General features: G+C 44.1%; 1 protein-coding gene and 1 long non-coding RNA gene across 3 annotated transcripts in view; one reads left to right on the forward strand and one right to left on the reverse strand.

Moving 5' to 3' along the window:
- LOC127490221 (uncharacterized) overlaps positions 1-12,913 on the reverse strand; it is a 41,387-nt gene extending 28,474 nt beyond the window's left edge. The window contains exon 1 of the long non-coding RNA XR_016229831.1: positions 12,791-12,913. This is a non-coding gene — a long non-coding RNA (uncharacterized LOC127490221). The remainder of the gene's footprint in view (positions 1-12,790) is intronic.
- The window catches only part of PI4K2B (phosphatidylinositol 4-kinase type 2 beta), a 42,126-nt gene continuing 40,114 nt past the window's right edge, over positions 12,261-14,272 (forward strand). Inside the window, exon 1 of one of the 2 annotated variants that reach the window (XM_051842324.3) lies at positions 12,261-12,727. In XM_051842324.3, coding sequence (XP_051698284.1) covers positions 12,427-12,727 — 301 coding nt within the window. In that variant the 5' untranslated portion in view covers positions 12,261-12,426. The remainder of the gene's footprint in view (positions 12,728-14,272) is intronic. The other variant, XM_051842315.3, reaches the window with a different exon arrangement.

Genomic DNA, 14,272 nt, shown 5'->3' on the forward strand with positions numbered 1-14,272 from the left:
CTCTGGCCATAGCAGCCATTTGGGGGTGAACCAACGGAAGAAAGTCCTTCCTCTCTGTCTCTCTGTCTCACTGCTAACTCTATCAAATAAAAAAGAAAGAAAGAAAGAAAGAAAGAAAGAAAGAAAGAAAGAAAGAAAGAAAGAAAGAAAGAAAGAAAGAAAGAAAGAAAGAAAGAAAAGAAAAAGGAGAGAGGCCTGAGCTAGCCACTTGCACTCTGTTGCCATGTGATGCCCTCTGCCATGATCAGAAGCAGCCAGAAAGAAGGCCCTCGTCATCAGCCACCACGCTCTTGGACTTCACAGCCTCCAAAGCATGAGCTAAGGAAACCTCTCTTGTTTACGAATTACCCAGTCTGGGGTGTTCCTCTACAACAACAGGAAATAGACTAAGAGTCCCTATTATCCAAAAATGGTAGTGATGTTTTTTCTGCAGTGCTGGACAGGTCAGTATGTTACCTGCCTACTCTGTCTCTGTGGGAAACACGAGCTGTCTTCCATGCGAACTGCCTGCCTCCTGGACTCCCCCGTCACAGCCAATGGCTGTGAAAACCAGTCCGTGGGCCATGCATGGAAAGCACTACCCCATAGGTAAGATAGCAACAAAAGAAGCCAACAAGAGCACCTTAGTCGGAAATTAGATTCAGAAAATACAAAGAATCAGCTGGGTAGAAGGCAGAAACCCTGAACACTTGAAAAAGAAGGCATGAGCGAAGCTGCGTCACTAGGAAGAGCAGCCTCAATGCAGGGTGACATGGACACGGTGAGTTGTTGATGGGGAGTAGCAGAAGTACAAACGAGAGAAGACAGAGTTGTGTCCACAGGATGGTGGGGAACTTGTGAACTTTTACAGCTAAGGGGTCTTAATCAAAACTCTTGAGAATGAGGGATCTCTGAAATAAAGAGTTTGTTGAGCTATTACAGATGATAGCCAGAAAAAGAAAGGATTAGTTCCCAAGACAAGTTCTTGCAACTTCCAACAGCAAGGCTGAGTAGCAGTTGGAAAGTGTTTGCTAGACCTATAACTGTGTGTATGTTTATAAAAAGGGAAAGGAAAGCTTAAGTTGCTGAATCTATAATGGCTCTATATGAAAGGGGCCTAATAACTGGAAATGGGAAAGGTTTGGGGTAGGCAGGCAGATCCTAAGAAGCACTGTTGTTTTGGGATTGGTTGGGGTTAGAGTCTGAAAAGTTTATATGTAAGCAGAATGCAATGGCCTTAGTAGTCAGCAGTGATGGGATTTAAGTCAAGGTTTTAACACCTTCAGAAATATGAAGTAGTGGGGCCAGCGCTGTGGTGCAGTAGTTTAAAACCCTGGCCTACAGTGCAGGCATCCCATATGGACATCAGTTTGTGTCCCGGCTGCTCCACTTCCAATCCAGTTCTATGCTGTGGCCTGGGAAAGCAGTAGAAGATGGCCCAAGACCTTGGGCCCCTGCACCCATGTGGGAGACCCGGAAGAGGCTCCTGGTTCCTGGTTTTGGATCAGCTCAGCTCTGGCCATTGTGGTGGATGGAGGATCTCTCTCTCTCTCTCTCTCTCTCTCTCTCTCTCTGGCTCTGCCTCTCTCTGTGACTCTTTCAAATAAAAAAAAAAATCTAAAAAAAAAAAAATATGAAGCAGTGCTTTTGTTGATGTCACCCCTGTTAATTAACTTTCCTTATCTCTCCCCCCCTCCCACTCATCTGCAGGCCCTCATAATTAAATTTAAGACATCTCAGAAAGTTCCTTTTGGGGCCGGTGCCGTGGCTCACTTGGTTAATCCTCCGCCTGTGGCGCCAGCATCCCAGATGGGCGCTGGGTTCTAGTCCTGGTTGCTCCTCTTCCAGTCCAGCTCTCTGCTGTGGCCCGGGAGCGCAGTGGAGGATGGCCCAGGTGCTTGGGCCCCTGCACCTGAATAGGAGACCAGGAAGAAGCACCTGGCTCCTGGCTTCAGATCAGTGCAGCGCGCCAGCCATGGTGGCCATTTGGGGAGTGAACCAACGGAAGGAAGACGTTTCTCTCTGTCTCTCTCTCACTGTCTAACTCTATATGTTAAAAAAAAAAAAAAAAAAAAAAAGTTCCTTTTTTCAGGGGCAAAGACAACCTAGTTCCTGGTCTGACTTCTGTGTAGCCTAGTTAGATGGCACTTCCTGTGACATGACCTTTCTGTCGTTCTTATAATTATTGATAGCTTTTAAGACAGCAACAAAAACATCTATTACTTATAGGAACCTGCATGTAACTCTTTTTTTTTTTAATATGAAAGAGTCACACACAGGCACAACTCATACATGGACACACACACTCACATGCCTTATCACTTCTGGAGGAGCCTAATCTTTCAGTACACATAGGAGTAGCAAAGTAGAGAGGTGTCCAGATTTGCAGGCAGAGGTTGTAAGTTCTAATTCAGCTCTGCTACTACTTGTGGTAGAATCACAGATAAATGAACAAGATGCATTCATTAGGTTAATATTTGGAGTGTCTACTATGTGACAGGTTCTGGGCTGGCTAACAAAACATAACGGTGAACTACGTACAGTTTTGGCTCTCGGGCTCATGTTCTAGTTGGCAGTGCAGACAGATAAGCAGCTTATTACAAAACTGTGTTATGTTACAAGTGGAGAATTTGTTTGGAGCCAAAAGTGGTGCACCTACTGTGGCTGGGGCAGGGAGCCCTCCCAGAATCTTCCTGGGAGATGGAGACCTGGATAAGCAAGAGTTGGTTCAGCCCATGGTGGGCAAGGATAGGCAAAGAGCAGCTCCCAGGACAACTTCCGACAGCAACTTCTGAATGGTCCATCTGGAGGTTTTATTGTTATGTCAGTTTGGTTAGGCTACAGTGGCTACTTAAGTAAACACTGATCCAGGTGTGGCTGTACAGACACCCTGTAGATGTGGTTAACGTCTATAATCACTTATCTTTAAATCAAGGAGATCACCCTTCACAGGGCAAGTTGGCCTCATTCAGTCAGTTGAAAGGGGCAAAGAGCAGTAACTGGGGTTTCCCAGGGAAGCAGCTCTGCTTCAGGGCGGCAGCACCAGCTGAGTCTGTGGCCTGCAGACCTGAACTTGCCCGCTAACACAATCACAGTGAGCCAGTTCCTGAAATCTTTCATATCCTGTTGCTTCTGTTTCTTTGGAGAACTGTGACTGATAAGCACAAGCCCTCAACATGGAAAGGAAGCCGGAAGGACGGTCTTATGATTAATGAGGAGGGCAGGTGCAGAGCCCGCTTAGCCTTGTAGCCCCAGGTACATTTTTTGGTGATTTAGTCCATGTAGCACGGGAAGCCACAGAAGCTGGAAGCAGAGGAGGAACATTATTGGAAAGGAAGGTTGGGGCGATCTCTCTGGCTGCTTTACAGAAAATAGATTTGTGCTGGGAGCCCAGGCTAACACCTTCAGTTGCTTGTACAGTATTTTCCTCCACTACGTCTTACTTCTGACAAAATTGTAGTTTTGTGAAGATGCCCATCACTCTTCAAGTGACTCATATTCCCAGCTCAAGGGATAAATCCCGATTGGTCCAAATCAATACAATGGTCTAATTCTTCTTGTTAGTATTGGTTCAGGAAATTCATCATGGGGTTCTGGAAACTGGGGTTCTAATCTTGAGTCTTCTCCTTGCCAGCAATAGGAGCGTGAATAGGATGAGTGATTTCCTTTTTCTGAATGTCCGTTTCTCCATCTATAAGATGCAGATGGTAAAACTGGCATTTCAGCATTGGAGTAGACATAGAGGTGAGATGAAATAAGTGTATGTCTTTGGAAGTCATTTCCTTATAAATGCTTGGTGCTATTGTTGTTCATGATTCTCCTCTTCTCTGCCTTTCACATCAAAAGAACACATATACTTTGTTCTGGAGGTTATTCCCAGATTATAATAACGGGAAACTAGAGACAAAAGCTCTGGGAAAAGTCAATCCAATTCAGTGCCACCATTTTTCCTGAATCATCAGGCGTAAATTAACTTCAACTTTCACTAGCAGATCATGTACTTTCTGATTAAAATATTCACTATTTTTTTTTAAAAATGCATCTATACTGAGAAGGGAAACTGCCATATCTCACTGTCCATATTAATTAACACAACCATTCCATTGTCTTCAGTAGCATTATTTACTATTCCACCAGACTGTTATCCAGACAAATAACTCTATGTTCATAACAGGAACTTCCTGAAAGACCTATCAAAGCTTCAACAAAAGGCATCAGAAGACAATCTGAACCCTAAACATTTTTGAATCTCTTGTCTCCAATGTCCTTCTTTTGGCTCTTCATCAATCTTAATTCAAACCTAGTCTATGCCCTGCATTGCAGGATCTACTTTAAACCAAACTTCCAATCTCAGTAAATCCTGACCTTGCCCTTCTTCCTCTCCACCCCTACCTTTCTCCTCCACCACCAACATGGTGATCTTTCTTATCATAGTAAGCAATAAACTCTCCTTAGTCTCAATGACAGGCTGTGTGCAAAAGAGTTAACAGGCTCCCTCTTCAAGCCTCCAACACAAAAACGTCATGTTATGCTTCCTCATTGTTCTCCAGAAAGTTTCCCCGTTTTATGCTTTAACAGTGGGTCTGATCAGATTTCTTAGTCAATACATTTTTAGGACAGGGCTGTGCATGCACAGAGGGAATCCAGAGCACAGAACTAGAAGTCACACAACCTAGGCAAGCGCCAAAGAAGGAAAATCTAACTGGCAGGACCACAGATGCCACAGGAACCTTGTGACTTGGGTACACCGGGCCCATTTCAAAAGTGAAGGGTCCTTCAAATGCAAAAATCCAGAATTAAAAGTCCATCTTATCACCCTGCCTCTTCCTAAGCCTCTCCAATCAAGATCTGCCTTCTGGGCATTTCTATGTACCAGCTTACTCTTACCCCACCCCTAGAGGTTACCCAGACAACTCAGTCGGGGAGGCAGATTTAAGACATATTTCTCCTACTTCCGTACTTTGTAATAATAGCAAAGTTTTTTCTGCTCTCAGAAGACTGGCCTCACAGTGTGACTGGTTGTGTGAGGGATCTCTAACCAACAGCAAGTCTGAGACTACTATCCTTGGAAAGGCTTCTTCGGAAGGTTGGCCTGTGTCCAGCATCTAGGACTTCAGGCTTCAGGGACTAAGAGGACTAAGTGGGACTAAGTTTGCCCACACTATCTGTATAAACAGCATGGCTTATGTTGGACACCTGCTTTGCTTCTAGAGGTCTGGAATTTTAGTGTCTGCGAGGTACAAAGTGCCAACATCACCAGCTCCAATAACAGCCCTAGGCAGGACTGTTGAGTTTCCTTGGTAGACAATATTTCCCATGTGTTGTCACAACTTGTGGCCTGAGACTCTGCTGGGAGAACTCTCGGAAGAGGCTCCTCATTTCCTCCAGACTCAGCCTCGTGTGCCTTCTCCCTTTCCTGATGTTCTTTGTATCCTTTCACTGTCGTAAGCCATAGATTGGGTATGACTGCACGCTGAGCTCTGCGAGTCCTCTCAGTGAATCTTCAAACATTGGGTGGGCTTGGAGAACTCCGATGTAAGTTGTCTTGGTGATGTTTAGGAAGCCAATATCAATAGTACCAAAGACAATTGATAGCTTTTACTATAACATTTATAGAATTCCTTTAAATTTAATGTTACTCAGTCACTCATTTATCAAACTTTTGATAAGCACACTTTGTCTCCCTCCCCCTGTCAGTCATAAGGGACCCCTGCAGGATGGCTGGAAGCGAGTACAGTCTCGGAGAGGCTTGAGCTCTTAACTTGTGGGGTTTGCCTTAATGCTGGGTAGTTAATGCCAGAATGGAATAGTAGTACGTACACTGATGCTAGGCTACCCATCCTGAATCTTCCAATGGCTCCTTGCCCCAAGGTATAAACAGACCTGAGGCTCTCAAGCAAGATGGTATTTGAAATATACCTATTAGCAAGATGGTATTTGAAATATACCTATTAGCAACAACTCCTTAAAGGCCCCATAAAATTGCAACAGTATTTCCTGTCTTTTCTTGTTAAATGACTAATCTTTAAAGTGATGGTGACATTGGAAATGGCGCACATAGGCCTGTGTTGAGATGTCCTATACATACGTATTCTAGAGTTGAGGTTGTGAGAGTGATGACAAGTTTTATGGAAAAGTCTTGCCTCTTCTAAACCCTGACCACTATCAAAGACTGCACGCTCCAAGGAATATCCCACAGGAACAAAATACAGCATCAGTGAGAAATATCGAAAGTGGCAGAGTTTTAGAACACGAAACCGACATGTTGACAGAGCAGTACATTGCAATGTGCTCATGTGAATTGAAAAAAGTCTGCTCTGGCTGATTGATTTCATAATGAAGCCTGGCTTTGCTGATTAACTTTTAAGTGAGGTTTTTACATACATTGAAAGAGACAGATGTGCAGTTCCAAAGTTTTGATGAAATTATGATTAAAGCTCATAAGGATAAAACACTTAAATGAAAAATATTGTATTGGCGACAGGTTTATAAAAATGCTAATACTTCTTTTTATCAACTCTGAGTTGAAAAATAAGGTGATTTAAGATGAAAAGGTTAGACTGTAATTATTAAAATTTGGGTAAGTCTTTTAAAAGTCTTTTTGGCATACTTCCCAGGAACTGAGAGAGTGACTAACTCAAACAAAGGAAGACCTAAGTAGGGTATCTAATGACAGATCATAAAAAATAACTTTTGATGACAGAGTATTATGTGAGTTTTAGCATTTATCTTGGAAGAAGATCAAAGATTTGAGTGACACTGTCATTTCAAAAGGTTCCCATATCCATCCATTTTTAGACAGCTTTTCTCAGTGTTTACATCTACAAGAACTAAAACTAGAAATAGAACTGATGCTAAATCCTGTTTCATCTAGCTGCAAGTAATATTTCTTTCCTAATACATAAACTGCACAGCAAAATACAGCAGCGTTCATTTCACTAAAGATGTATTTCCAGTAAATTATGTCATAGGAGAGTTTATTAGATGAAACTTCTTTATGGATAAAAATGATAAAACTTTTAAGAAACTATAAAAATCATTTGAAAAATTATTTTAAATATTAGTTTTTGTTACTGGAAAGCAACCAAAAACATGCAGGCAGAATTAAAAGGATGGCTATTATTCACAGAATAGAAATATAACGAGTGATATTTATTCTTATTTATATTTTCACACAGTGTGTACTGTGTAAAGTAGCTGAAACTCAGTCAGAAAGCTACAGTCTTAATGGTTTAAGAAATTAGAGGATGGAGTTTGGGTTTCTCAGAGCAGCAGAAACCGGAACAGGCAAATCCTGAAAAGAAACAAACCACAGAGAAAGAGCACCAAGAAATGCACCTAACTCTGCCAAAATCCTTGCTTGATTCCCGAACTGTGTGTGCATGGTGGAAGCTCCAAAACCCCCGGCAGAAAGAAACATCTGGATTGCTGAAAGAAATTTCAGGTGGAGTTTAATTCCAGCCAAGTTAACTATCTGCTAGAAAAAAACAACACCCCTTAGAGGAAGATTCCAGAACTTAGTGGCTCTACTATATATCTACAATGTTTAGTATACAATAAAAAAATAACAGATTTCTAAAGCAACAGGAAAATTTGGCCTATAGTCAACAGAAAAGCAGTGAAGAGAAGCTGATCCCAAGATGATAAACATGTAAGAATTAGATGGCTGGTGCCACAGCTCACTAGGCTAATCCTCCGCCTGCGGCGCTGGCACACCGGATTCTAGTCCTGGTTGGGGCGCCGGTTCTATTCTGGTTGCTCCTCTTCCGGTCCAGCTCTCTGCTGTGGCCCGGGGGGTGCAGTGGAGGATGGCCCAAGTGCTTGGGCCCTGCACCCTCATGGGAGACCAGGAGGAAGCCTGGCTCCTGGCTTCGGATCAGCTCAGCGTGCCAGCTGTAGCAGCCATTAAGGAGGTGAACCAACGGAAGGAAGACCTTTCTCTCTGTCTCTCTCTCTCTCTGTCTAACTTTGCCTGTAAAAAAAAAAAAAGAATTAGCAAAGACATTAAACATTATATGTATATTTTAGGATTTCAGTATATGCTTATTAAACATTTTAATATATATAGTCATGGTGAATTAACAGATAGGAAACCCCAGTAGGGAAACGGAAATGGAAATAACTCCCCCCCCAAAAAAATAGCTAAATAAAAATCCTATAACTGAAAAGCATAAGATCTGAAATAAAAAATCACTGGGTGGGCTTAACAGGTGAAACAGTCACTGGGTCAGCAAATTTAAAAGATTATGAGAAATTATGCAATCTGAAAAACAGATGTAAAAACTATTTAAAAATGAATAGGCAGACTGAATTCTATTAACTTTTGGGACAAATCAAAGAGTCCAACATACATATAATAGGAAACTCAGAAGAAAAGGAAAGAGAAAATTTGAATAGAAAATATTTGAAGAAATAATGACTGGGGCCAGTGCTGTGGCGCAGAGGGCTAACACCCTGGCCTGAAGCACCAGCATCCCATATGGGTGCCGGTTTGAGACCTGGCTGCTCCACTTCCTGTCCAGCTCTCTGCTATGGCTTGGGAAAGCAGTAGAAGATGGCCCAAATCCTTGGGCCCCTGCACCGGCGTGGGAGACCTGGAAGAAGCTCCTGGTTCCTGGCTTCAGATTGGTGCAGCTCTGGCTGTTGCGGCCATCTGGGGAGTGAACCATCAGATGGAAGACCTCTCTCTCTCTCTCTCTGCCTTTCAAATAAATAAAAAAAAAAGAAAGAAAGAAAGAAAGAAAATTACTGAGATTTCAGATTTTGTGTAAAACATAAATATATATATATATATATATATATATATATTCAATAGGGTCAAAAAAACCAGCAGAGCATATATAAAATCATACCAAAGATATCATAGTGAAACTATTGAAAACAAAAGATAAAGAGAAAATCTTCGGCCGGCGCCGCAGCTCACTAGGCTAATCCTCCGCCACGCCGACCTTAGCGGCCATTTTGGGGGTGAACCAACAGAAGGAAGACCTTTCTCTTTCTCTCTCTCTCTCTCTCTAACTCTGCCTGTCAAAAAAAAAAAAAAAAAAAAAGAGAGAGAGAGAGAGAGAGAGAAAGAAAATCTTCAAGTTAGCTTGAGAAAATGACACAGTAGAAACTGGGTGGGTAGGGGCCAGCATTGTGGTGCAGCAGGTTAAGCACCGGTTCAATCCTAGGCCACTCTGCATCCAATCCAGCTGTCTGCTAATGCTCCTGGGAAGGCAGTGGAGAATGGCCCACGTACTTTGGCCCCTGCCACCAAGTACTTGGGAGACCAGATGGAGTTCCTGGTTCCTGGCTTCAGCCTGGCCCAGTCTCAGCTGTTGTGGACATTTGGGAAGTGAACCAGTGATGAAAGATCCCTCTGTATGTCTCTCTGCCTTTCAAATAAATAAAATAAATCTTTGTATAAAATTTTGTTGTTAGATGAAGGGATATGATTGTAAAATAATGAAAGCTATAGGACACTGGAATGACATTTTTAGAATTGAACTTGAACTGGTGAGAACAGTATCATTAACCCAGAATTCAACACCCATAGAAAAATGTTTAAAAGTGATGGTGAAGATGAAATAAATATAGCTTCAGATAAATAAAAGCTTAGAATTTATCACCAACATAACTGCATTATAAGAAATGTATTATTTAATTTGAAAGTCAGAGAGAGACTCCAATCCTTTGGTTAACTCTCCAAATTCCTGCAACAATCAGACCAAATTCAAGAGTCAGGAACTCAATCCAGGTCTCCCAGGTGGCTCTCAAGGACACAAATATGAAAACCATCACCTACTGTTTCTCAGGGTGTGCATTAGCAGGGAGCAATAATTGGGAGCAAAACCAAGATTCAAACCCAAGCACTTTGATATGGTATGCCAGTATATTAAGTGATGTCTTACCTGCTGTACCAAATGGTTATCCCAATTTATGACTTTATTCAAAAAAAGAAGGGGAATCAGCATTATAGCATAGTGGGTTTAGATACCACCTGCGATGCTGGCATCCCAAATGGGTGCCAGTTCATGTCCTGGTTCTAATCCAGCTCCTTGATAATGTCCTGGGAAAAGAGGTGGAAGATGGCCCAAGAGCTTGGGACTGTGCCACCCACAGGGGAGTCTTGGATGGAGCTCCTGGCTCCTGGCTTCAGCCTGGCTGGCTATTGCAGCCATCTGGAGAGTGAACCAGCAGATGGAAGATTCTCATTCTCTCTCTCTCTCTCCCTCTCTCCCTCCCTCCCTATCTCTCTGTAACTCTGATTTTCAAATAAATAAATATGTTAAATAAATAAATAAAATAAGAGAAGGGAAATAATACTAGGTTGAAATTTAAATACATAAAAAGAATTAAAAACACAGCAATGGCAAATATATAAGTAAACATAAAAGACTAAAAACTTTCCTTAATTTCTTTAAAAGACATAATTTAAGGAAAAAATTATTCACCATATTTAAACACATAGGTCTAGTATATGAGAATACTTTAAAAAGCTTGTAGCTAGCAAAACTAAAGTTTATTTTGGTGCAAAAAAATGTTGACATCCATGTGTAGAGGGGCCTTCAAAAAGTTTATGGGAAATGTGTATTATTTTTTTTAAATGTTGGGTATATGATAACAATGACATAAAGAATGGGGGATAAATGGAACTTCAATTCTTCAAGGCATTTACATTTTATGTTAAGTAGTATGAGTTCTCAGAACACTGAGATAATTAAAAGATGCATAATGTGAACACTAGTGAATCAGTAAAAATTAATTTAAAGTGGTATAGCAGAAATTCAATGATGAAATACTCAGAAACATTAGATTAACCCCAAAGAAAGCAGAAAAGGAGAAACAGAAGAACAAAAAGAAGAGGAAGCAGAAATAAAATTTCAAAATTACAGATCTAAATCCAATCACATTAAATGTAAATGGACTAAAAATTCCAATTAAAAGTCAGAGATTATCATAATGAATTCTTTTAGAAATCAAGATCAGACTGTAAGCCATCTACACAAGTTACATATGCTTTAAGAAAAACATAAGCTATAAAGATTGGGAAAAGATTTACTAGGCAAACAGTAAGCAAAAAATAGAGTGGTTATATTAACATCAGACAAAATAGATTTCAAGCCATCAGTATTAACAGAGATAAGAAGAGACAATTCATAATAATAATTTTAAGAGATCAAATCATCAGTAAGACAAAGAGGCCTATGTCATAAAAATCCTGTGCATGCATCCAATAACACAGCTTCAAAATTCATGAAGCAAAAATTCAACAACTAAAAAGAACTAATAGAAAAATCCATTCAACAACCATAAACAGGAAGATTGTGATAACTTCCCTCAGTAAGTAATAGGATTGGGCAAAAAACCCGTAAGAATAGAAAATGAACAACACTATTAATACTTAACTGGACTGATATTTATGGAACCAACTGACACTTACGTGACCACGCAGTGGTAAAATACACATTCCTTATACAGTGCACACGGAATGTTCATCATGATGTTCTGGGCTATGAAATAAGTATGAATACAATTCAGAAGACCGAAGTCTCGGAGCATCTCTTTGGGCCACAACAGGATTAAAGTAGAAGTAACATGTACAGAAGCCCCCAAGTGTGTACTGGACATTAGACACACTTCGAGCAAAGGATCAATCATAAGGGAAATCAAAAAAGATCTCACTGAATGGGAAGGAAAGCGTAACATATCAGAAATAGTAAAATGCAGCTAGAGCAGTGTGTACAGGACAACTCACAGCCTTAACCGTGTGCATTCACAAACCAGAAGGGTGTCCTCCACCAAGAATGTATCTGCTCGTGGCAACCAGGAAGAGGAAACCAAACTCCAGGTGAGTTAAAGAAGCAAACATCACTGAAGTAGAAACCAAATCAGCGGAATCAAGGGATGAAAGTCTGGAAAAGACTTTTTAAATGGTTACACCTGCAGCTAGATTAGTGAGGGGAAAAAAATACCAACTACCACAGTCAAGACTATCTGGACAAGGTTCCCGCTCTGACTGACCTCTAGTGAGAGAAACTGTAAAAGTCACGCAAATTGGCCTCTTTGTACGGAGTGCGGTGAACTCAGAGAAACCTGCGTGCAGGGACACGCCCACTCAGGTTCCGGGGCGGCGACCCCGCACCGCAGTACCCGGACGTCAGCTCGCCCCGCAGCGTGCGGGACCCCGGAGCCGGGTGGCGGCCCCGCCCCGCCCCGCGCCGAGCCGCCCCGCCCCGCGCACACGCCCCGCCCCACGCCGCCTCCGCCTTTCTGCGCAGGCGCAGGCTTGGCCGGCTGAACCTGGAGGTGTGGCGCCGCTGTGCGGCCGCCGAACCGGACCGGAGCGCTGGTGAGGTGGCGGAGGTTCGACCCAGCCGCTCCTGCGCCCCGCGATGCCGCGGACAGACCCGCGGCCCCGGCCTCTCTGAGTAGGTCTCAGCACGCCAGGCGCTGAGGGAGCCCATGGCGGAGGCCTGCGAGCCCGGCCGGCGGGCATCCGCGGGCGGCGGCAGCCTGGCGGCGGCGGAGGAGGAGGATGAGGAGCGGGAGCCGCTACTGCCGCGGATCGCCTGGGCCCAGCCGCGGAAAGGCGGCCCGGGCAGCGCCGTGAGGCTGCCGGAGGCTGCGGGGGACGCCCCCCGCGAGGCCGGCGACGAGGAAGTGCTGCTGCCTCCCGGGGACTCGCCCAGCTGCCCGCCCCGGGGCGTGGGGGTCCCGCGGACGTCACCCGCCGACCTGGACCGGAACCGCCTCTCGGGGTCAGGTGCGAGCCGGCTCTCCCCTCTGTGCGCTCAGCCCCCCGTTCGCGCCCTGCCCGCCTGGGCACCTGGCCTCTCGGTGCCGCTCCCGCTGCCGGGGTTTCTCGCCCGGGCTCCTGCACCCGAGGCCAAGGGTTGTCTGCTTCCTTAGGCCTCCGCCCAGAGTGTGTCTGGACTCGCGGGAATCAAACTGTGCACACTGTCAAGTGACGTCAGTTCGCTCCAGCTGAGACTCGAGTTTTGAATCGAGAGCTCGGAAGGAGCAGAAAGTGGCCGAGTTGTGAGTTTCCAAGGGTGGATGACAGGAGGGCGATGCACAGCGAGAATATTGTTAGCGCTGGGACACGTCTCACAGCCTTTTCCTAGTAAATATTGTGACGTTAGCTAGGGGCCACACAGGCCTGACTTGCTGGTGCTGCTTTCTGTCTTGGGAAGTTTGGCTCCCTTGAGTAGCTTCAGTACTTAGGCTTAAAAAGAGAGAGGAACCCGTTTTCGTTAGTGATGGGCCTCAGATGAAAGAGATTAAATGAAGAAATATGGGGGGCTGGCGCTGTGGCATAGCGGGTTAAAGTCCCAGCCTGCAGCGCGGGCATCCCATCTGGACGCTGGTTCGAGTCCTGGCTGCTCCACTTCCCATCCAGCTCTCTGCTATGGCCTGGGAAAGCAGTAGAAGGTGGCCCAAGACCTTGGGCCCCTGCACCCGCGTGGGAGACCTGGAAGCTCCTGGCTCCTGGCTCCTGGCTCCTGGCTCCGGATCAGTTCAGCTCTGGCCGTTGAAGTCATCTGGGGAGTGAACCAACAGATGGAAGACTCACTCGCTCGCTCTCTCTGGCTCTACCTCTCTCTATCACTCTGTATTTCAAACATAAAACCTTTAAAAGAAAAGACATGGAACGTTAGTAAGTGTAGGCATCCTGCTTGCAAGCATGGATATTTGTTGATAAAGGGAAGTTTTTAAATGTCTGTTGGTATTTATTTGAAAGGCAGAATGAGAGAGAGAGAAAGGTCTCTTCTATCCACTGGCTCACTCCTCAAATGCAGTGGACAGTTTGGGTTTTGCCAGGCCAGGAGCTTGGAACTCCATCTGGATCTCCCATGTAGGTAGCAGGGACCCACTCACAGTGGCAGTCATCGGCAGCCTTGCAGGCTCATTAGCAGGAAGTTGAATTGGCAGCAGGGTAGCTGGGCCTTGAATGTGGCACTGCTATTTGTGATGCTGGAGGGCTGTGGGCTTTACCCACTGGGCCATAGTGCACGAGGATTGAGTGAGTTTGGGGGCAGGTGGAGTGAAGTGGAGTTAGGCATATGGTATAACTAGAGTAGACTTGGAAGAAATGAAGACGGGCTGATGTGTAAACTGGTGATTTTAATACCTACGTGCTGGTCTTATGGTAGATTAAATGAGATGATATTGTACACTCAACTTTGACTCCCTACATGAGAAAGTTTTCATTAATATTGCTTAGTTTTTCTGGAGTTAGATTTCACACGTCCTGCCACTGATACACTAATACACCTTCTGAAGTTGAAATAACTGCACAGATCGGTCA

This window comes from Oryctolagus cuniculus, chromosome 2 (genome assembly GCF_051225735.1).
Source record: "Oryctolagus cuniculus isolate XC-2025 breed Fujian yellow rabbit chromosome 2, ASM5122573v1, whole genome shotgun sequence".
Taxonomy (NCBI): Eukaryota; Metazoa; Chordata; class Mammalia; order Lagomorpha; family Leporidae; genus Oryctolagus; species Oryctolagus cuniculus.